At 35.9% G+C, this 25,215-nt stretch overlaps 1 protein-coding gene across 5 annotated transcripts in view; it reads left to right on the top strand.

Moving 5' to 3' along the window:
• ACMSD (aminocarboxymuconate semialdehyde decarboxylase) overlaps positions 1–25,215 on the top strand; it is an 82,438-nt gene that overhangs the window by 38,406 nt on the left and 18,817 nt on the right. The window contains exons 9-10 of one of the 5 annotated variants that reach the window (XM_068545232.1): positions 18,760–18,858; positions 23,526–23,719. In XM_068545232.1, coding sequence (XP_068401333.1) covers positions 18,760–18,858; positions 23,526–23,588 — 162 coding nt within the window. In that variant the 3' untranslated portion in view covers positions 23,589–23,719. Of the gene's footprint in view, positions 1–18,759; positions 18,859–19,299; positions 19,782–23,525; positions 23,720–25,215 lie in introns of those variants that run through there. The other 4 variants (XM_068545236.1, XM_068545233.1, XM_068545231.1 and 1 more) reach the window with 4 other exon arrangements.

The following is a 25,215-nucleotide window of genomic DNA, read 5'->3' as shown; positions in this document are numbered from 1 at the left end:
TACTGTAGGTGACCGTGTTGCTTTTTTTTTTTTTTGCCACAGCATAGCAAGGATCTCCTTTCCTCTAGTTTCCAATAACATTTTCCTCATTCTCCTTAAAGTCCTTAATGGTAACCTTCTCACAGGTTATCAAGCTTCTAATAACAGTCTTTACAAGGATCTTCAGTCTTCCACTATCTCAAGGTCCTTCCAACTTCCTCCCACTGATCAGTTCCAAAGCCACTCCCACATTTTTAAGTTTTCATTATGGCAACACCTTACTTCCAGGTACCAAAATCTGTATTGGTTATCTATTGCTACATAATACATTAACCTAAAACTTAGGTTAGCTTTAAAACAACAATGAACATTTACTATCTCATTCATTTCCTCTGGGTCAGGAATCTAGGAACCCCATGGCTGGGCAATTCGGGTTCAGGGTTTCTTATGAGGTTCAATGAGATGACTGCAGCCCAACAATATCTATCTATCTATCTATCTTTCATTCTTTCACCCTTTACTTTTTTTCTTGCACACTACTTTACACTAACTTAACCCCAAACTCTCCACCAATTTTACAACTCTCCTCTCAGTACACTTAAACACATTAAGTACAGTAGTCTCTTAATTCCTTCTTCTTGAAAAAATATATTCAGGAGTCTCTGACTTGCTCTAATATGGACTGGGTTGCTATTTAGACCTGCTGCACAGATGCTGCACATCTTAGTGCATCTTGAATCTCCCCTTTGCATTCCTTACATTCTCTCTCTCTCTCTCATTGGGTTCCCTGCTTCCTGAGCCCTATGATTTTCCAATTTCTTGCTTTATTCCTTCATCTTGGTAGGGAACATCTTCCAATAACTTTCTAAGAAAGACAGTATGGGAGATGAAATTTTTGAAACCTTGGTTATTTCAGTATGTCTTTATTCTTCCCTTACAGTGAGTTAATTGTTTGGCTAGGTATATAATTCTAGCTTGGCAACTGTTTTCCTGAGTAATTTTAAAGACATTTTTCCATTGTATTATGGCTTCCAGAGTTGCTGTTGAGTAATGTAACTCCAGTCTAATCCTTGAAACTTCATATAAAACCTACTTCTTTCCCCTTCACTCCCAATCTCAAAGACTCTAAGATTTTCTTTTTGTCCTAAAATTTCTCAGTGATGTTACTCAGTATGGGACTGTTTTCATCCATTATGCTAGACATTTGGTGAGCCCTTTTATTCTGTAAAATTTTCTTAATTTATTTCTTTAATGACTTCCTTCCCTCTGTTTTCTCTTTCTGGAGTTCCTAAAGTTGAACCTTATTTTTTTTCTGTCTTACACCTCCCCTTTTTGAGCTTTTGTTTTACTTTCTGGGATATTTCCTCAACTTTATTAATAAACCCTTTTATTTAATTGGCTTTTTAATTTGTTTAATTTGCAAGAGCGTGTTGTTACTGTTCTTGTTCTGTAAACTTTTTAAAAACATCCTGTTCTTGTTGATTGAGTTCAATATCTTTTATCTCTCTAAAAATATTAGTAATTTTGGGAAATGTACTTCTCCCCACAAGCCTTCCTCCAATTGGCTTTTTGTCCCTTTTTTTTTAAGTCTCAGTCTTTCATATTAAATGCTTTCCTCAAATGTCTATAATCCTTGGCTGTCTGCTTATATTTAAGAGCAGTCACTAAAAAGATGATTGGAAGTCTCTGCATGTGGATGGGGCCTGTCAAGTGTGGTCTTCTCCACAGAGTAATCCAACTGAGCCATGTTCTTTTGAAACTCCAGAAATTTGGTCTTTCCTTTTTGATTTATCACTTTCCCAGAGAAGCTCTTTCAATCTCTTACCTGAATGGTAAAGGCCTGGTTGCCAGTATTCTGGGAACTGAGTAGGGAATAAAGGCTGGGATGCCCAATTTTTTTTTAATTTTTAAAAATATTTTTTAAATTAAATTTTTTTTTTTTTTTTTTTTTACTTTTTGGCCACACTGTGTGGCATGTGGGATCTTAGTTCCCTGACCAGGGGTTGAACCCATGCCCTCTGCAATGGAAGCACGGAGTCCCAACCACTGGACCACCAGGGAAGTCCCTGGGATGCTCAATTTTTAATAAATAAACTTTCATTAACCTTTTACTTTCAGAACATTCCACGCTCTCAACTGTGCCTGGTATCTCCCAGATCAGAGACTCTCTGACCCTTTCACCCACTTTTGAGACTAAATGACCAGTCTTTTGCCAGGATGAAGGGAAAGCAGACACTGGACTTAATCAGGGAGGTGATCTAGGGTCTAACTGCTTCTGAAACAGGCTTACAATGAATCCTCCTGTTGTTAGTTCCATCTTTGTCTCTACTTCCAGAGGTACCTGGTGCTATCAATTATACATATTTGGGGGCTTGGTGATATAAGCCAGGTTACTTTTTGGCTTATCTCATACTAGCTAAGAATTTCTTTCTTGGTCTTCTAAAGTGAGTTACTATTATCCAACTGCTTTCCAGTTTCTGAAGTTTTCTTCTTAGTTCTTCTATCCTGCTCTCTTTGTCCTTGTGGCTATATGCTTTTCAAAACCCACTTGACCGTCTTTTTAATGGGGTTTCAAATTGTGATCCTCAGACCAATACCGGTCCACAAAGAGTTTGTTACCAGCCCATGATGAGAGAAGGAACTTGTGCCAGAATGCAAACTGAGTCACTAAAGACACCATTTAGTTTAACTGACTTTTGTTTTTAATAGCAAGACTTTTTCAGTAAAGGAAGCAGTGCATTGATTTACATTCTGGGGTAAGCTCCTTAGGTCATCATGGACAACTGAAAGACCAGTTTGCGTGCATGTATTAATACTGGTCTTGAGCTTTCCTCCTTTTCGCTAACAAAATTTATCTTACCTATATTGCATCCACCTATGGCCCAGCTTCCAGCTCCCTAAAGTCATTTTCATGGTTATAGGCAATTAGAGGTCAGCAGAAACTACAGCAATAAAAGGGGTCTGGCTACATTTTCAGAAGTTAAAGAATATTCTAGTCCTCTCTCTGGCTTGGGTTGAAGGTGGAAGGAAGAGAGATGATATGCACATCTTAGAATCTTAAGATTTTTCTTTCTACTTTTTTATTTTTGGCCACCCCTCATGGCTTGTGGGATCCCCGCTCCCCGACCAGGGATTGAACCCATGCCCTGGGCAGTGAAAGTGTGGCAACCTAACCACTGGACCACCCTTTTTCTACTTCTAAAAGTTAATCTATTAATTCAACTAGAACATCTAAAATCACATAACTTAGTTTATAAATATTACTTTTCCACATTTACATTTCATGAAACAATTTTGTTCAAATACGCATCTTTGACATAGTGCCTTGTCATTATTAGAAACACCATTTGAGGCATTAAAATTGTTTTTAATAGCATATAAGCACTGCAGTAAATAAACTCTTTTAATGAGAGTGTCTGTTTCCTAAATTTCCAAATATCCAAGCTTCATCTACAACCAAGTTATCATTAGAATTTTCTTCTAGAAATGGAGGAACTACAGGACTATCCCTATGTTATTCACACATAGCATTCTATTCCAAATTGAATTCACTACTGCTGTTAGTCTTTTGTTTGTAGTTTGTACTTTTTAGTTGCTTCTGTTAGTTTGTTGATTTGTTTCTGCATGCTTGAGAAATGTGGTAAAAAATGATAATACAATTAAGAGTAGAAATAAAAATAGAAATGAAGATAAAGTGGAAAAAAGAAGTCCTAGAAATCCCATTCTTGTGAAGCAAATGGTAAATGATGCTTAAGAGTTTAATGCTATACAACATAGTCATAGCTGTGAGAGATATGAGTAAATTATTTGATCTCTCTAAACTCGTTTCCTTATCAATAAAATACAGATAATAATAGTACCTAACTCTTGCGGTTGTAGACAGCGTTAAATAAGATAACCACATAAAGTATACAACACAATTCCAGTCCCACAGTAAGTGCTCAATAAAAGCATTTGACAAAGGTACATACAGACTTTCAAGAATGAAACTACAGTGAGAACACCTGTGACAGCATCAATTAATTTGCAAGATTTTTCATTCATCTTGAAATGTTAGAACCTCAGAATTATACAATCACTGCAAAATTGAGATAAAGGGAAAAAATTCTACTAAATTAAAGTTCACAGCAAACAAAATGTGTCTCCTTCTGAAGCAATGATGTAAAATAAGGCTTGGATCTTCTATGGCAATTTAATCAAAAGTGAAGAGGGAACAAGACAGAAAGAGGGAAGAGTCTAGAAAGCCAAGCACATGCCAAGAGCAGGACACATGCTCAGAAAAGACATGACAGGAACCTAAGCTTTAATCTCTCTCTGATCTTTAGGCTCAGTATCAGCAGGGTGTGAATGCTAGGGTGGAGTTGTAAATGGCCTGGCCAAGCGTTGAAGGAAGGCCCAACACAGAGCCAATCTGCAAAGAGGTTTTTTTCCCTTGTCTTTTTTGGTTCTCTTTTTGCTCTAGGCATTTAAGGACATCTTATCAAAACATGAGCTGACCACAAGCTTAAGGAACAGACTGCAGAGAGCATATACAACAAAGAGTAAGTTTTAAAAAATAGTTTGGAAAAGTCACTAAATAAGCAAATACAAAGCACACTAAAGGAACAAGAACAAACCCAGAGAAGAAAGAATCTGATTACCAAAGTTACCACATTATACTATTCAAAATGTCTAGTTCTCAACAAAAAAATTGAGGCATGCAAAGAAAAAAGAAAGTACAGCTCATTCCCATGAAAAAAAGAAATTAACAGAAACTGTCACTGGAAAAACATTGGACTTACTAGATGACGACTTTAAATCAACAGCCTTAAATATGATCAAAGAAATAAAGAAAATCATAGACTAAGAACTAAAGGGAACCAGGAGAACAACGACTGAACCAAAAGAGACTATCAATAAACATATAGAAATTATAATATGAAACCAAATAAAAATTCTAGACCTGAAAAGTACAATAACTTTAATGAAAAATTCACTAGAGGGTCACATACCTGATAAGGGACTTGTATCTAAATATATAAAGTACTCTACATGAATAGCTAACAAGCACTTGTAAAGATGTTCAGCGTCACTGGTCATTAGGAAAAGGCAAATCAAAACCACAATGAGATACCAATTCATCCTTACCAAGATGACTATAATTTTTTTAAAAAAGCCGAAAATGTTGACAAGAATGTGAAGATATTGGAACTCTTGTACATTGCTGGTTGGAATATAAAATGGTGCAGCTGCTGTGGAAAACAGTTTGGCAAATCTATAAAAAGTTAACCATAGAATTAGCACGTCCCAACAATGCCACTCCTGTGTCTATACCCCAAAGAATTGAAAACAGGTTTTCAAGCAAATGCTTATACACAAATGTTCATAACAGCATTATTTGCAATAGCCAAAAGGTAGAAACAACCCAAATGTCCATCAACAGATGGATGAATAAACAAAATGTTGTATATCCATACAATGGAATATTATATTCAGCCATAAAAAGAAATGATATACTGATACACACTATAACATGAATGGACCTTGAAAACATGCTAAGTGAAAGAAGTCAGACATAAAGGTCACGTATTGTATGATTCCATTTACATGAAAAATCTAGCATAGATAAACCCACAGAAACACGAAACAGAATAGTGGTTGCCAGGGGGTGGGTGGGAATGGAGAGTGACTTCTTAATGTGCATAAGGTCTCCTTTGAGAGTGTGAAAATGTCTTAGAACAAGATAGAGGTGATGGTTGCACAACTCTGTGAATGTACTAAATGTCACCACAGTATACACTTTACAATGGTTAATTTTTATGTTATGTGAATTTCACCTCAATTTTTTTAAAAAATGAAGAGGCCTTTCTCTGCAAGATAGACTTTCAACCACCCAAACCAAAATATCTATTCATATGTTCTTTTATTTTTAAAAGAGAAACCAGAAACACCTGTTCCACAAAATAGAAAGTATTTTATCTTAGAGTAAAATAAATTGTTCACTTTTAGAAGTAACAATGTTATTTTGGGACATTTTATGCCCCAATTTTTACAGTGGGCATACACGTGACCTTGTCTTGGGCATTTGATCTGTGGGTTAGAAAATGAACCTAAACTAGAGACCGGTCAGGCCCAAAAGCCAAAGTTTTTTCTCCATTCCTTTTCCAGGCCATCTACCTCTTTAACATTCAGGACTGCTCTATTCAGGGATTCTAAAGGGTTAACATGATCTGGAAGCAATGAAAAGGTCCTTTAACACCAAAGATTTGATTATGTCTAGGGCTAGTGGGGGCAGTGGAGTATACCCTGTGAATTTTAAGTATTTCTACCCTGACTTGAAATTTAAATGTATTTTAACACTTCTGTCTGTAAGTATTCTGGTTAAGTGATGTTTTCTGTGTGCTGCAGTCCTCAATAGAGTGGAACCCTTTTTGATGCCTGTAAGATTCCTGAGAACAAGAATATAACTTACTACCTTCTCACGAAGTTGTGGGATGTGAGAGAGAGTTCAAGTCCTGGCTCTACTGCTTGTTAGCTGGGTGACCTTTAATATCAAGTCACTTACCCTCTCAGCCTCAGTTTCTTCAACTGTAAAATGGAAATGATAACCAGACAAAGTTGATGGGAGAGGCTAATATAACACGATGCCAAAGGACTGTACAAGTGTTAGTGCTTTATGCACAGTAGGTGTTAAGTTAATATTTGTAACTTATGTAGTGATCTTGTGGGTATAAGGCTAATCTTACCCTGCATTGATTGAATTAAATCAGGCTCCTTAGCGAGGATATTATGTCTCAGGGAACAAACTGAATCCTTGACATACTAGAATTTTTGTAATAAACTATGTTATAATAGAGGTGTGTTGCATTTACTGCAAAATGCTACTAATGAAATATGCTAAACGAGAAGATAGTTAATCGTTCCTTTTCCAGAAGACAAATGAATTCTCTTCCACTATTTGAGTTTCTTCAGTAAGCCACATCTTTCAGTGCTTGCAGCATTCCCTGAAAATGTGAAAAAGTTAATGCATCCCAGCAGATGAGCAGTTATTTCTTTTCCCTGGCAGGAATATTAATTACTATTATTATCAGCTCAGTAAGTCTTTGACTTCATAGGGAGTGTGTGCAGCTGGCTTTGGGAAGGAAAATGCACTGGGGCAGTGTTGGTGTGGAGCAATCAATCAGGATTATCCACTGCTTTCCAGCCTAATAAAGGAAGCCAGTGGCTGTTGAAAAGGTATAATTTTAGGACCCTAGAAGAGGCAGCCACACTACCTAAAATGCCTACCATTAGAATTATTCCTTTGGCTTTAATAGAGTCTTTAGAAAGGTCCTACTAAAATGTAGATGTTGTCAAATATTACAGTAGCACAGATGTCCTTAAAACTTGGTTCATGATTATGGTCAATCCCAAGGGAACAGAATCCTGGATCACAGACAAGAAGGAAGAAGAAGGAAGAAAGTTCTAGCTTTTGGGAGGCCAGGAACAGGTATGTTACTTGGGAGCCTGAGATGTCACAAGATTCTTGGGTATACCAGGGAGCTTGGATCAGTGGGAAATGAGGCAACAGTCATCCAAGGCCATATGCTATGCTTCCTTAACCAGGACTCTGCATCCATTTAAATCACTAAATCACTAATTTAAATCACTAATCATTAAATTTAAATCAATTTGCAGTTATAACAGGTGGTAGAAATAGCAATACAAAAAGTATTTTTAGGGCTTCCCTGGTGGCGCAGTGGTTAGGAATCCACCTGCCAATGCAGGGGACACGGGTTTGAGCCCTGGTCCAGGAAGATCCCACATGCCACGGAGCAGCTAAGCCCATGCGCCACAACGACTGGGCCTGCGCTCTAGAGCCCACGAGCCACAACTACTGAGCCCGTGTGCCACAACTACTGAAGCCCGCATGCCTAGAGCCTGTGCTCTGCAACAAGAGAAGCCACCGCAATGAGAAGCCTGCGCACCGCAACAAAGAGTAGCCCCCACTCGCCGCAACTAGAGAAAGCCCGCGCGCAGCAACAAAGACCCAATGCATCCAAAAATAAGTAAATAAAAATAAATTTTAAAAAAAATTTTTTAACTCAAGAAATATTGATTAAGCATCTATCAAGTAGGGACTGGTATCAAGTGACGGAGTATGTGACCTTCATCCTATAGGACCGTTTGCCTCTTAAAGAATCTCTTCTCCCCACCCTTTCCCTGCTACTATCCCTTCTCTGAACAAGAAATGCAGTTAACAAGAACTTCACTTCCAGTTTTTTTATGCCTACTTCCCTCTCCCTTAAGAAATCACTAGCAAGTTAGAAATGGTCTAAAGTTTATCAGAAGGTATCAATAAAAGGTATATAGATAGATAGCAGGTATGAAAAATTTCCAAACCAGATTATCACAAGTGGATAATTAACCTCCTATGGAGAGGAATTGTGACCAGTAGCTATTAAATAATAATTAAATACTGCCAAACTATAAGTTTGGTGTTCTACAATAGGCTTTCAAACTCAAGTTAGGCAGGAGAACAGGGAAGTGTCTTAACGAGGAAGAATGAATTGAAGAGGAGTGGTTTTCATTTTGGCTTTAAAATCGTTTGCTTTCTTCTCATTAGAACAGAACAGACCCTTCCCCGCTCAAAATGTATTTATATCTGAGAAGGCCATAATACTGGGAATGGAAGAATTCCTGACTAGAAAGAAAAATTATTTTCTAGATTTCAATTTCATGTTAATGTGATTGACAAATGTAATATAAGCATGGGACTTTTAAAAATTATGTTGTGTTTTGGAATTGTAAACAACTTTTAGCAAGAGGAGTAGAAATAAGGCCAAATGAACCTCCAGTGAATACCAAGCAGGCAGTTCAGAATGAGATCAGCTGTTGGCACAGATGTGAGGAGACATAACTTTGGGTCTTTAGGGCTTCTACCAGCAGGTGTATTTGCTTGGTTTTAATACAGTACATGAATACAGGAATCTAGAGATAGAGTTGTGAGTCTATCATGGCCTTCCTCTAAATTTTATTATATACTTCCCCACATTATTTCATGTAAATGTATTCATAAAACCTAGGAAAATCCTTTTTTTCTAGTAGAAATCAAAGTGTCATTTATCCTCAGCTCAAATTGAGAGCATTTATACATTTAATATTTCAGGCCTAGTAACAGTCAGACTTTCCTCTTTTGTACGTTCAAGCCTTCATTCCTTCAACACACAAAGCCACTCTCAGACTGATTATAAGCATAGGTCAGAGTTTTATTTCAAACAAAGAGGCTTTCTGAAAAGCCCAATTCAAAGATTCTATCTTGGCAGAGACATTTTATGGGGAAAAATGGTTAGACAATTATTGTTAGACTGGATTTTAAAAAAGAAGGAGATGACTATCTAGTTAAGGACAATTAGCCTTTTTGCATTACTGGTTAAAGTTCTTAGACTAGTTTCAAGACTAATAGTCAATTGAGTGGGTTTCCTAGGAGGGGCTTTTAAGCTCAGTAAAGTCTATCAAAAAATTGCTCAAGTATTTTATCAAGAATGCTAAACTATGTTTAGTGACAGATGTTGACTAGACTTGTGGTGATCATTTCGCAGCATATACAAATATCAAATCATTATGTTATACAGCTGAAACTAATATAATATTGTATGTCAATTATACCTCAATAAAAAAGTACAGGTTTAAATGCTTCTATTAGAAAAAGAAGAAATGTGTAAAATCAATGATTTATGATTCCACTTTAAGAAACTAGAAGGGGAGAAAAGTAAACTAAAAAAGTAAGCAGACAGAAAGAAAGAAAAAATAGAGATAAGAGCCAAAATCAAAGAACAGAAACAAGACAAGAGAGACACACACACATATAGTTCCACATCAGCAATAATTGTCCTATCTAGTGCCCAGATCTTGGTTTCTAGATACTTTCTACTACAAGGAAGCTGGGTTGCTTGGAGAAAAGGCTGATTCCAGAGCAGTGAAAGCACAAAATGAGATGGAACAACTTTTTGTGCCTGAGAGTAAGTACTCAAAAAATCGTGCGGAAAAAGCATAAGGACACAGGAGTCAAGTTGAAGGGGTTCACACGGATCAAATCTGAGATGATCTGGTCATCAAAATAAACAATGATAGTAATAGATTATAATCCATTGAATAAAATAAAGTCTAGAATGATATAAATAAATATACTATATATATGAATAGACAAATGAACATATATAATTATATACATAAATGTATATGTATATACGATACAATCTCTTCCTTATAATTAGTATAGAAAAAAGAGTAAGAAAATCATTATTGAATGATAAAACCAGTGGGTGAAAGTTTGATGAGGAACAAGATATTTATGTGATCTTAAAGTGTCTCCCCACAAATTACTTATTAATCATGAAGGAAAAAATAGTCTTTATAGGAAAGAAATCTGGTGGGTCCCAACTTAACTAAATGATCAAACATCACCAATACTGGGACAAACTGGTAACATGTACCCCTGATATGATGCAGTGAAAAAGACACAACATCACTTCTGTAAAATTTCTACCGCAAATGCATAATTTGTATGTAATCATGAGGAAAGATCAAAAAAACACAAACTGACATTCTATAAAATTCTATAAAATAGAATAGAGGGACATTCTGTAAAATAACTGGATTGTAGTCTTCTTCAAAAATACCCAAGTCAAGAGTGACCAAAAAAAAAAAAAAAAAAAATTACCTGTTCCAAATTAAGGGAAACTTCAGAGACATGACAACTAAATTTAATGTGATTATCAACTGGATCTTGGACCAGGAAAAAAAAACTAGCTATGAAGCACACTGTTGGGATAACTGACAAAGTTAGTGATATTATATATATGTGTGTGTGTGTATATATATATATATGTGTGTGTGTGTATATATATATATATAATAACATTGATATAATGTTATTATATATGTATCAACTTATAAATTTTCTGATTTTAAGAACTGTACTATGGTTATATAAGAAAACGTCTTTTTTCTTAGGAATAAACTCTAATTTATTTAGGAGTAAGGGGCTGTAATGTCTCCAACTTGCATACAGTTCAGAAAAATGTGTGTCTCTGTATAGATACACAAATATCTATACAGAAAAAATAATAAAGAAAAGGGGGCAAAATATAAACAATTGGTGAATCTGGGTAAAGGTTATGTGGCAGATCCCTGAATTAGCCTGCAACATTTCTATCTGTCTAATCATTTGAAATTCTGTCAAAATAAAAAGTTGTCCACCACATTAATTAATCAATTAAAAATAGGAGTTTGGGGCTGGATAGGACATTCCAACCAGAGGATAAACCTAGTAAAGTGAGAAAACTATGAAGATTTTGGTATAACTGGAACACAGTGTGACTCATTCAGGATTCCAGCAGAAAATAAGATGGCATACCTGAATTGAGAAAACTAGAGAAAAAAATTAATAAATGGATTATTTACAAAGGTATGGAAAGCTCCATTACCATTCTGGGCCAAAAGACAGAGAGGGCTCTGTGAAAAGGGCCTGCTAACAGGAGCCAAGATTTTTAGGTGGAGCCAAGTTGATGACTCCAAAGGGAGGGATCTGGGGCATAAACACTTCTCCATTCTCTAATCTCCTGCCTATGTTGCCCATTAGTTAAACCCAACTAGAAACCTGAGGTCAAGGAAGCCTGTTGTACAGTACAGACAGGTCAGCTTCCAGGGAACAAACAGGAGTAAAATAAGATATCCAGAGAGCAAGTGGATGGGATGTGAGGGGGTGAGGGAGGAGAGTAAGAGAATGCAAAAGTGAGAACAAGAGAATGAGAATGAACATGATGTTGCATAAATATGAACATGAGGACTTCAACATTAGATAACATGTTGCGTTTTAATTGCCTGTAAGGCAGCCAAGTGGAAGTGTCCAGCAGGCAGCCATATACCCAGGACTTGAGGCTTAGGAGCTAGATCTTTGTTTATGGATGAGACTGCTCAAGCAGCACAAATAGAGTGATAATCAAAGACGAGAGAAACCCAAGCTAAGAGATATGTGTAGTCAACACTTAACATTTTTTCACCATTCATCTACTTTTTCATCCCGTGCATCTGTTTTCCTCTCCATCACTCCACTGAAAGTGCACTTAATAAGGCTGCCAAATCCAACAGAGACTCTTCAGTCCTTATCTTTTTCATCCTCTTCTAAAGCATTACTTATTAAACACTTTCTCCTTCAAATATCTCTCATTGCATTTTTTTCTAATACCACTTTTTTTCTGTCTCTCCTTCTCTGCCTCACTGGCTCTCTCTGCCTGTGGACATTCTCCCTCTGTCTTGCATTCCTGCAAGCACTCCACCCCCAGTGTTGATGTTCCCTATGGCTCTAGCCTTAGCCCTCAGCAAAAACTATGGAGGCCAGTAGGCAGTAGAAGACATACTTAAAGCTCATGCACACACAGAAACCTGTACATCAAAAACTCTATATCCAGCAAAACTATCCTCCAAGAATGAGGAGAAATGAAGATATTCTCAAATAAACAAAAGCCAAGAGAATTCAATGCTAGTAGACTTGCCATACAAGAAATGCTAGAGGATGTCCTTCAGACTGAAATGAAATGACACTAAACAGAGAAGAAATCACAAGGGAAATTAGAAAATATTTAATACAAATATAATATAAAACAAAACATTCCAAAACTCATGAAATGCAGCTAAAGCAGTGCTTAGTAGGAAATTTATAGCTCTAAAATGCCTATATTGAAAAAGAAGAAAGATCTCAAATCAATAGCCTATATGTCCACCTTAAGAAACTAGAAAAAGAAGAGTAAGCTAAACCCAAAACAAGCATAAGAAAGGAAATAGCAGATACTAAAGTAGATATAAAAGAAATAGAGAATAGAAAACAATAAGAAAATCAATAAAATCAAAACTTGGGTCGTTGAGAAGATCAACAAAATTAGCAAACCTTTAGCTAGACTGACCAAGAAATAAAGAGAGAAGATTCAATTGTTAAAATTACAAATGAAAGAGGAGGGTATTACTAGAGACCTGACAGAAATAAAAAGAATTATAAGAAAAAATATGAGCAACTGTGTGCTAACAAATTTGATAACCTAAATGAAATGAAGAAATTCCTAGAAAGACTACAGAAACTGACTCAAGAAGAAATAGAAAATCTGAATAAACCTATAATAAGTAAAGAGATTGAATCAGTGATTTTAAAACTTCCACAAAGAAAAGCCCAGGACTAGATGGCTTTACTGCTGAATTGTATCAAATTTTTAAAAAAGAATTACAACCAATCCTTCACAAACTCTTCAAAAAAGTACAAAAGAAAGCAACACTTCCTAATTTATTCTATGAGGCCAGCATACTCCAAAACCAGAAAAAGAAATCACAAGAAAACAACAGACCAATATCCCTTATGAATATAGATGTGAATTTCCTCAACAATATTTATTAAACTGAATCTAGCAACACATAATAAGAATTACACACCATGATCAATTGAGATTTATCCCACAGATGCAAGATTGTTTCAACACACAAAAATCAGTCAATACACCATATTAATAAAGGACAAAAACTACATGATCATCTCAATAAATGCAGGAAAAGCACTCAACAAACTGATAGTCTTTCACGATGAAAACACTCAAAAACGAGTATAAAGGAACTTCCTCAACCTGATAAAGAACATCTATGAAAAACCCACAACTAATATCATGCCTAATGGTAAAAGATTGAAAGGTTCTGCTCTTACCACTTATATTCAGCATTGTACTGGAGATTGTAGCCAGGGAAATTAAGCAAGAAAAATAAATAAAAGGCATAAAAACTGGAAAGGAAGAAGCAAAATTATTTGCAGGTGACATGACCTTGTAGACACAAAATCCTAGAGAATCCACAAATAAACCTTCAGGGCTAATAAACAGATTCAGTAAGGTTGTAGGATAAATATACAAAATATATACAACACATACAAGATAAATATACAAAAATTACCTGTATTTCTATATACTAGCATTGAATAATCCATAAATGAAATTGAGGAGACAATTCCATTTACAATGGCATCAAGAAGAATAAAATACTTAGGAGTAAATTCAACTAAAGAAGTGCAAGATTTGGACACTAAATTACAAAACATTGTTGAAGAAAATTAAAGAAGACCTAAAGAAATAAAAGACATCCCATGTTCATTGGTTGGAAAATTTAATATTGTTAAACAGCAATAATTCTCACATTGATCTACAGATTCAATGCAATCCCTATCAAAAATCCAGGGTTTTCTTGTTTGTTTTTTGTTTTTGCAGGAATTGACAAGCTGATCCTAAAATTCATATGGAAATGCAAGGGATCCAGAATGGCCAAAATGATTTTGAAAAAGAACAAAATTGGAGGACTCACAGTCCCAATTTCAAAATTTTCTACACAGATACATAGAGTAATCAAAACTGTGTGGTAGTGGCTTAAGGACAGACATAAAGATAACTTATTTTGAACAAAGGTACCAATACAATTCAATGAAGAAAGAATAATCTCTTCAATGTATTATAGTGGGATAACTGAATACCCACATACAGAAAAATAATAATAATAAAGTTGGATCTCTTCTTTACACTCAAAATACACAAAACTCAAAATGGACCAAAGATCTAAAGGGAAAAGCTTAAACTACAAACTCTTAGAAGAAAACATAGTTGTAAATCTTTGTGACCTTTTAGGCAATAATTTCTTTTTTTTCAAGTAATATCAGTTTTCTTTGTACATTTGACAAAATTTATATTGACATGTAATGATCAAGTAGTATGATGGATCACTGCATAGATTTATATTCTGTTTACATTATATCTTGAAATTTTATATTTTACGAAAATAGTTTTAAAAGTCCTCTGTGTATGTATATGTCATATGTATATGAAAAATTCATAGCACAATTTAATCCTGTTTTTAAAGATTTAAGTTATATTATTATTATTTTTTTTTTAAACATCTTTATTGAAGTATAATTGCCTTACAATGGTGTGTTAGCTTCTGCTTTATAACAAAGTGAATCAGTTATACATATACAATATGTTCCCATTTCTCTTCCCTCTTGCATCTCCCTCCCTCCCACCCTCCCCATAGGCAATAATTTCTTGAATATGACACCCAAAACCACAAGCAACTAAAGAAAATAGATTAAATTCATCAAAATTTAAAAATTTGTGCTTCAACAGATACAACCAATGAAGTGAAAAGAGAGCCCACAGAATGAAGAAAATAGTTGTAAATCATACATCTGATAAGTCTCTAGTATTCAGAAAATATAAAGAACTCTTACAACTCAACAATAAAAAGGAAACACGTGGGCTTGAATAGACACAAAGGATGTAAGTAGACATTTCTCCAAAGACATACAAATGGCCAATAAGCACATGGAAAGATGTTCAATGTAATTAGTCATTACAGAAATGCAAATCAAAATCACAGTGAGATACCACCTTGCACCCACCATGATAGCCATCATCAAAAAGATGGATAATGACAAGTGCTGGTGAGGATTTGGAGAAATTGGGACCCTCATACATTGCTGTTGGGAATGTAGAATGCTGCAGCCACTGTGAAAAAGAGTTTCTCAAAATGTTAAACATGGACTTACCATATGATCCAGCAACTCCACTCCTAGGTATATACCCAGGAGAAGTGAAAACGTGTTCATACAAAAACTGCTCTGTATACAATTGTTCAGAGAAACAATATCATAATACCCAAAAAGTAGAAACAACCCACATGTCCATCATCTGATGAATGGATAAACAACAACGTGGTATATCTATACAATGGAATATTATTTGGCCCAGAAAGGAATGAAGTACTGATTCAGGCTACAACATGGATAAACCTTGAAAACAATATACTAAGAGAAAAGAAGGCAACATACTGTTTGATTCCATTCATATGAAATGTCAGAAGAGGCAATTCCACAGACACAGAAGGTAAATTAGTGTTTTCCAAGGGCTGGAAGGAGGTAACAAGGAGTGCCTGCTAATGAGTACGGGGTTTACTTTGGGATGATAAAAATGTTCTGGAATTAGATAGTGGGAATGATTACACAAATTCATGAATATATGAAAACCCACTGAACTGCACACTTTTAAAGGGTGAATTTTATGGTATGTGAATTATATCTCAAAAAAAAGAAGAGGGGGTATCTCCTACACCCCTGAATCCTAGTCTTCATTTGTGGAGACAACTAATGTTACTTGTTTCTTGGCTACCATTCGTGAAATAGACTTTATACATACAAACATATATTTGTGTGTCTATAGGTCCCTTAGTAGAAACAGAAGTATGAGCATAGCAGATACACTGTCCTAGACTTTGTTTTCCCCTCTTCACGATATAACTTCAAGATCATTCCTCTTTTTTTAATTAATTAATCTTTTTATTGAAGTATAGTTGATTTACAATGTCGTGTCAGTTTCTGCTGTACCGCAAAGTGAGTCAGTTATACATATACATATATCCATTCTTTTTAGATTCTATTCCCATATAGGCCATTACAGAGTATTGAATAGAGTTCCCTGTGCTATACAGTAGGTTCTTATTATTTTATATATAGTAGTATGTATATGTCAATCCCAATCTCCCAGTTTATCCCTTCCCCCTCTTTCCCCCTTGATAACCATAAGTTTGTTTTCTACATCTGTGACTCAATTTCTGTTTTGTAAATAGGTTCATTTGTACCATTTTTTTAGATTCCACGTATAAGTGAAATCATATGCTATTTGAATTAACTTTAGTAAATTCCATATGACAGTTATTACATTGTATTTTCTCAATTACAAGATCATGTCTTTTTTCTTATTAATCAATTTTTTTATTGGAGTACAGTTGATTTACAATGTTGTTTTAGTTTCTGCTGTACAAGATCATTCCTCTTTACAATATAACTTGGTGATTATTTCATTACAGCATATGCAAGTATCCTTCATTCCTTTTTATTTTTGGATATGCTATAATTTAGTTTGATAGTCTTTTGCTGCTACAATAGTGTTGTAATTAACTTCCTTGATGTATTTCCATTACATGCATATGGGTGGGATACTTTCTAGAAGTAAAATTTCTGGTTGAAAATATGTTCTTCTTATTTTGATAGATGGATTTATTATTATTGATTTAATGTCTCTCTTACTAGATTATGAGTTTCCTAAGGAGAGGGAACATTTCTATTTTTTGCCCAAAATTTGTTCATTTATCACTGTATACTATTCCATTACAAAAATATATCATATTCTTTTTTAAATTTATTTATTTATTTTTGGCTGTGTTGGGTCTTCGTTTCTGTGAGGGGTTTCTCTAGTTGCGGCAAGCGGGGGCCACTCTTCATCACAGTGCGCGGGCCTCTCCCTATCGTGGCCTCTCTTGTTGCGGAGCACAGGCTCCAGATGCGCAGGCTCAGTAGTTGTGGCTCACGGGCCCAGTTGCTCCGTGGCATGTGGGATCTTCCCAGACCAGGGCTCGAACCCGTGTCCCCTGCATTAGCAGGCAGATTCTCAATCACTGCACCACCAGGGAAGCCCTATCATATTCTTATTCATTGTACTTTTAAAAAATTATAGTTGATTTACAATGTTATATTCATTTCAGGTATACAGCATAGTGATTCGATACATTTCTATACATTACAAATGAATCACCACAAAAAGTCTAGTAACCATCTGTCACCATACAAAGTTGTTTTTTTTTGGCTGCTTCTGCACTGGAACTTGGAGTGAGTTTTTGCACCTGCCCTTTAAGGATGGAGTCTCAGTTTCCAGCCTCTAGCTCTCCTAAACATAACACCCACTGGTTTTCAAAGCCAGATATTTTGGGTGCTTGTCTTCCCAGTGCAGGACCACCAGGCTGGTGAACTCAGTGTGGGACTTGGACCCCTTGATCATCAGGGAGGACCTCCACAGTTGTGATTTTCCTCCTGCTTATGGGTCACCATGCCAGGAATGTGGGTCTGACAGTCCATGTCTCCACCGCCCTACCTGTCAAGTTGTGGTTCTTTCTTTATATCTTTAGTGATGGAAAAAATCTTTTCTGCTAGCCATCAGGTCATTCTCAGAGATAGTTGGCCTGTAAGTAGTTGTAATTTAGGTGTGACAGGAGGTGAGCTCAGGATCTTCCTACTCTGCCATCTTGATCTTTCTCTATCCCCATTTCTGTTCTGTTGACCAGAACAATCTAGATTTTAGCACATTGCTTGACATAGTGCTTTACTTATTTGTAGACAGACAAGCCTGTGCGCTTTATTGTACAAAGTGTCAAATAGAAATTCAAAGCTACATCATTAAAAAGCAAACAATCTAATTTATAGAGATGGTAATTGTTTGGGGGGGTTGGTTGGTTTTTGTTTGTTTTGCTTTTCATCCAGTTGTTTGTTTTTTATGTTTTCCTTTTAAACTCCAGTATATTTTCAAAAATTGTGCGGGTCAACTGCAATGCATCATTTTAAGAAATATAGAATCCTTAATTTCATCTGAAGACATCAGCATGTTTTATTAAATAAACGCCTGCTTCTCATATTTCAGTATTCTGCATTTCAGTTACTTAAAAAAAACAAGGTTGGATGGGGGTTGATTTGCAGCTTTAAGAGACCTAATAGCGGCACCTGCTGGAGAAAATGTCAATGAGTTTTGAAGCCATTAAATCTTAAAAATTTTAGATCAGTTTGTTTCTATTAATCAGGAAGAAATTTGTTATTTTACCATAGGAGTGCTTGTAATATGTAAATATAATTAAGTTTACAAGAGGTTCTTTGATGTTCTACAAAATTAGAGATAAAAGTGTTTTTTCTTTTTTCAGGATAAAGTCATTTTGGGAACCGATTACCCCTTTCCACTAGGTGAGCTGGAACCTGGGAAACTGATAGAATCCATGGAAGAATTTGATGCAGAAACAAAGGTAGGTGCCTTTTACTTCATGATCTTCCTGAATTTTCCTGCTCTAATTGTGTTTGGTTTCAGAGCACTTTGCTATGTGACAGCAAAGAACAGAGAAATCATTACACTTAATATTCCTAGAACTGTTACTTGATCTCCAGAAATAGCTGACCTATTAAAGGGCAAAGGAAAGTTAAAACGCTGAAAGTCAATCTAGTACAACTAAATTCATAAAGCCAAGAAAGAAAACTGTAAAGAAGCACATTATAATAATATATTTAGATTTGCATGTTAGATGAATAAGAGAAATGTCTAAATTTTTCCTTTAATGTTTCTGTTACAAATCTACCAATCTCAAAAGTTGTAATGATTCTAGTTATTTGGATATTGAGACTAAAGTCTTGATTAACAGAACTCAAGGATCTAGAACCCTCAAGTAACTGGATTTTTTTTTTTCTTTTAGCATTTGACTTTTAGAGTGGCTAAAGGTGCCTTAATGCTGCCACTGCCATTCTGTCCCCAAGGCTCCTGAACAACAATGAGGTTAAAATGAGACTCAGTGTCCCCAGATTTCCTCTCTTTTGCCATCCCCTTCCCATTCCACACCCACCCCCAACAAAACAAGTTCTTCCTAAGACTTCACTGCCAATCACTACCACGGGACAGGGATGGCCAAAAATGAAAACATGGGGATATATAAATTCTTAACAAATCTTAAAAAAGTTTTAGTCATAATCCTTTTGTATAAGTCTTGGCTTTCTTCTAAACTAGAATCCAAAATTTCTCTTCAACTCTAATTCTCTGCTTTAATTTTTAAGGATATATTAGCTCATCACATCTTCTCAGTAGGCTTGAAGTACATGAACAGATGCCAACAAGGGTCCTTTTTCTTTTTTTTAGATTTATTTATTATTTGTTTTATTTTTGGCTGCGCAGGGTCTTAGTTGTGGCACTAAGGATCTTCATTGAGGCATACAGGATCTTTCGTTGTGGCACACGAGCTCTTCCTTGTGGTGTACAGGGCTTTTCTCTAGTTGTGGCCTGCAGGCTCCAGGGCGCGTGGGCTCTGCAGTTGTGGCGCGAAGGTTCCAGAGCACGTGGGCTCTGTAGTTTGTGGCACGCAGGCTCTCTAGTTGAGGCGCGCGAGCTCAGTAGTTGCGGTGCGTGGGCTTAATTGCCCCACGGCATATGGGATCTTAGTTCCTTGACCAGGGATCGAACCTGCGTCCCCTGCATTGTAAGGCGGATTCTTTACCACTGGACCACCAGGGAAGTCCCAAGGGTCCATTTTGACATATACTAGTTGCAAGTTATTGACTGGGAGACCTAAGACTGCTTTAAACAGGAAGTTTCTCCTTTGGCACTTACCCACCTTAAGGCACTAAAAGTCTTGAATTGTTAAATATATACTTATTAAAGTAGTAAGCAATACTGTTTTTTTTACTTTTTATATCAAAGGTTGAGAAATGAAAAACTTTCTATAACATTAACCAAAATTATACTGAAACCAGATTACCCCAAGTATCCTGATTAAGACTTTAATGGAATAATAATAATTATTATTACATGCCTTTTGTTATTTACTTTTATGTGCTTATCACTTTCAAGTTTTCAGAAAATCTTGAATAAAAATTTTATATTGTCACAAATTCATGACATTCTGTATAAGGTTACTCATTATAACATTGTTTGTAATAAAACTAAAAACAATCTACATGGGGAATAAATAAATAATAACATATCCATACAATGGATTCTATACAGCCATAAAAAATATTAAGAATCAATTTCTGAGATATATTAAGTTAAGCAAGGTACAAAAACTGCATATAGTATACTTCCATTTATGTATGGTATACTATCCATTTATGAAAAAAAATTATAAACCTACATATAAGTATCTGCATATATATGCATAAAATATTTCTGGAAGAAGGACAAGAAACTGATAACTCTGGAAAGAAAAAGTAGTGGTTGGGTAGCACTAGTGAAAGGAAATGTACATTTTTATACCTTTTGAATTTTGAGCCACATGAAGGTAAAATTTCACTAAAAAATTTTAAATGAAATAAATAAATCCATTTGATGAGCACAACCAGCCTGGGAGATAGTCAGGCAAATGCATTCCACCATGTAGATGCAGAGGAGAAAAACAAGACTTGGGGGCTGAGTGATTTGCCAAAAGGGATATAACTGCTGGATTACAGCACATGGACCCAACCCCAAATCTCCGGACTCCAGGATCAGGTTTCCATCCAACACACCAAAATGTATCTCCTTCAAAGGATACTCAGTACCAACCTATTTTATTATTTTTATTTATTTATTTATTTTTATTTGGCTGCGTTGGGTCTTCGTTGCTGTGTGCCGGCTTTCTCTAGTGGCGGCGAGCGGGGTCTACTCTTCGTTGTGGTGTGCGGGCTTCTCATTGTGGTGGCTTCCCTTGTTGTGGCTCGTGGGCTCTAGGGCACAGGCTCAGTAGTTGTGGCACATGAGCTCAGTAGTTTTGGCTCGTGGGCTCTAGAGCACAGGCTCAGTAGTGGTGGTGCATGGGCTTAGTTGCTCCACAGCATGTGGGATCCCCCCAGACCAGGGCTCAAACCCACATCTCCTGCACCAGCAGGCAGATTCCCAGCCACTGCGCCACCAGGGAAGCCCCCCAACCTATTTTTTTTTTAAATAAATTTATTTATTTATTTTTGGCTGCTTTGGGTCTTCGTTGCTGCGTGCGGGCTTTCTCTAGTTGTGGTGAGCAGGGGCTACTCTTTGTTGTGGTGCGCGGGCTTCTCATTGCAGTGGTTTTTCTTGTTGCGGAGCACGGGCTCTAGGCACACGGGCTTCAGTAGTTGTGGCACACGGGCTCAGTAGTTGTGGCACACAGTCTTAGTTGCTCTGTGGCAGGTGGGATCTTCCCGGACCAGGGCTCAAACCCATGTCCCCTGCATTGGCAGGCGGATTCTTAACCACTGCACCACCAGGGAAGCCCCACCCAACCTATTTTAAAAAGCAAATAGTTTCTCACAGCAGCAACAGTCACTTCTGAATCTTCCTTTAGAAGAGGATGGCCCAAGTGTGAATCTGGGAAGAACCCTGAGTAAGAGGTCCCTGCCTCAAATTACCCACTCTGCAAGGCTGTGTGAGAACCCTGAAGTGGTCATGATATATAGATACACACTAATGGTACGGATATTACACGACACCATATATGTTTCCTTCCACCCTCAGTTACATACCTGCCTTTTGCAAACGGGATATATATCAATTAGGGTATCACAAAATTACCCCTCAAATCACAAGAGTTCTTTCTGTGGAGATGATCTAATCTATAGCTGGGGAGAAAGTGAAAAAAACTTGGGAGTCTTTTTCTCATGTGAAATTTATAAATGTACATACTTGTACAATTTTCTGAGACTCTTCATCTGTATCACTCTTCTTGCTCCAAAAGAGCTTACTTTTTATTCAGGGCCATGTGAAAGGACAACACATATACCGAGAAGGTGGTAGGTGGCTAGATGACTTCTGGGCACTCTTTCCAACTCTCTTATCTTACAGACCTAAAACTCACTGGAGGGTCCTGTAAAAAGAAAGTCATTTTCCTAAGAGGGTTTTCCCTGTTGTAATTCTCCTCCCCTCCTCCCACAACCAAGTTTCAAACTTAGATTTCAAATAGAGGACAACGGGGAAACGTGAAGGCAGTTAAAAGGTACAAACTTCCAGTTACAAGATAAATAAGTACTAGGGTTGTAATGTACAACATGATAAATATAATTAATGCTGCTATATGTTATATATGAAAGTTTTAAGAGACTAAATCCTAAGAGTTCTCATCCCAAGGAAAAAAATATTTTTTTCTATTTCTTTAATGTATCTATATGAGATGATGGATGTCCACTAAACTTATTGTGGTAATCATTTCATGATGTACCTAAGTCAAATCATTATGTTGTACACCTTAAAGTTATACAGTGTTCTATATCAATTATATCTCAATAAAACTGGAAGAAAAAAAATAACTTCATTCCTTTTGGGGCCTGAATATTCCATTTATGTATATACCACATTTAAAAATCTATTCATCTGTTGATGTATGCTTAGGTTGTTTCCATCTTTTGGCTGCTGTGAATGTGCTGCTATGAGTATTCGCATACAAGTATCTGAGTCCCTGTTTTTAATTCTTTTGGCTATATAACTAGGAGTAGAATTGTTGGGTCATATCGTAATTCTGTTTCTAATATATTTAAACTTATCATTCTATTATTTTATATAAAAAGCATTTGTAGAAATCTTTCACCAGGAACTGTTATTATAAAAATAAGCATAAAACAAATATACATTTTATACATTACTTATAACATAAATACACATTATTTACATGTTTCAAAATTCAAAAAAATCCATTTTTTGTCCATGATTGTCAACATATTTGAGAAGTAGGGAAAATAATAAAAGCATAAATATACCACACACCATTTATATTTTTGCTTTTAAAAGACTGTTCAATACAAATATATGAATATAATTTGAAAAACAGTGTGGTGAAACATGGGTCAAGAGATTCATTGTTTAACCTGCTAATATTTTTCTCTCACATTGGGGAACTGAGTTTTTAAAAACCTGATGAAGACACTTAATAAGTACTTTAAAACAACCATTAAATAATGCTTTAAAATAAAATCTTTTCTTTTTCAGGATAAACTCAAAGCTGGCAATGCTCTAAAATTTTTGGGTCTTGAGAGAAAACAATTTGAATGACTGAATTTACTACAAAGGCAAATTTCAAGAAGATATTTTATCTTTGTTTTTAAATATGTATCACATATGTATCACTAAAATCCTATTTTGAACACTTTTATCTAGAAATAGAATATATATCCTAAATTGTTCATAACAAAAATGACTCGTGCTTTTATTCTGAAAAGCAGTACATTATTTCATTTGCAAATCAAAAATAATTTTCCCAGTGCCTTTTAAATTAATGTCAGAAATAAAAAGCAAAATGTCATTAATGATTTATATGGAAAAAATAACAGATTCATCCCAGAGGGTTCAGGTAGGGTCTACTTTGAGCAAATATATGTTAATAGGGCCCAAATAAACTGTTTTTATTCACTTTTAACACCTTCCATTAGCCCAGAAGTGGGCTGGGAGTGCTTTACGCTCCAAAAAAATAAATGATATACATATCCCATAACATCTAGGAGCTTATAGCCCAATTAAGGAGGCAAGATATATGTTCATGGAATAAGAACTAAGCAGTAAAACATGCGTGTCACAGAAGTTTCAGTAAGAAAAATTCATTTGGATTCAAACTTTGGGCAGATCTTCACAGAAGCTGGAACTTGGGCTGAGTCTATAAGGATGGATAAGGAATGTTTAGGTTTGGAAGCTAGGAAATAGATAGAAAGGCAAAACTATGGGAACATAGTTCCCATATGAATGAGAACTTCCCTATTCTGCAGAAAAGTTTCAGTATATAATTTACTTTTACGAGAATCTCTTTTAATTTAAAATATGGAGCAGAATGTTTAAAGAAGGCTGTAGAGACTGAGCAGGGCAATACCAGGGTAGCCTTGTTCTACTCACTTCATTTCTGGTCATCCCACCTGGGCTGCTGAAAATGAACTCGGTCCTGGGAAGGGTGATGAACGTCTGTGGTTCATGTTCCTCTGGCTGAATTCTAAAATCAAATATAATTTTTCTAAATTACCCTCTTGCTTTTGATTCATTCATACTTCTTTTCCCTTCCATTAGTCAAGAAAATCAAGTTGAGTACTGGCATGTGATTTGTACTGATTTAATTTTTGCAAAACTACACCCATCTCATTATTTTTTCTTCATTTATTTAGTCTGTAACTCCATCTCTTTCTTGCTACTCCTGTTGCTTTCTAGGACTTTACCCACCCACCACTCTGTTACTCCAATCTGCCTAAAAAGAAAAACAAAGTTGCGCAAAACAGCAACATGAAGCATGTGTTATTATTTTTTTCCTTCCTCATTCTTTGGGGAAAATATCTGTTCCTTTTCAAATAATATATATTTGAGCACTGTTAACACAGTGTTTAATGATTGCGTTATTATGAAAAGTAACTTGATCATCTCATTCAGTATCACAGATCTACAGATACATAGCTTAAATAGATAACCGGGTATATTCATGGTCACAGAGTATGTATATGATGTGCCAGTACTGTAGGACAGTTCCAGACACTGGGGATATAGAAGTTAACAAAAAGGATAAAATTCCTTCTCTGATGAAGCCTACAATCTGGAGGGTAAGGAACATAAATAAATGAAGGAGGACAAAGAAAGGAGGAATGGAGAGTGACAGGGAGGGAGGGAGGGAGGAAGGAAGGAAGGGAGGGAGGGAGGAAGGAAGGAA

Source organism: Eschrichtius robustus, chromosome 5 (assembly GCF_028021215.1).
Source record: "Eschrichtius robustus isolate mEscRob2 chromosome 5, mEscRob2.pri, whole genome shotgun sequence".
Classification (NCBI taxonomy): domain Eukaryota; kingdom Metazoa; phylum Chordata; class Mammalia; order Artiodactyla; family Eschrichtiidae; genus Eschrichtius; species Eschrichtius robustus.
Note: the sequence above shows the minus strand (reverse complement) of the source record. Positions and strands in the feature narration are given on the sequence as shown.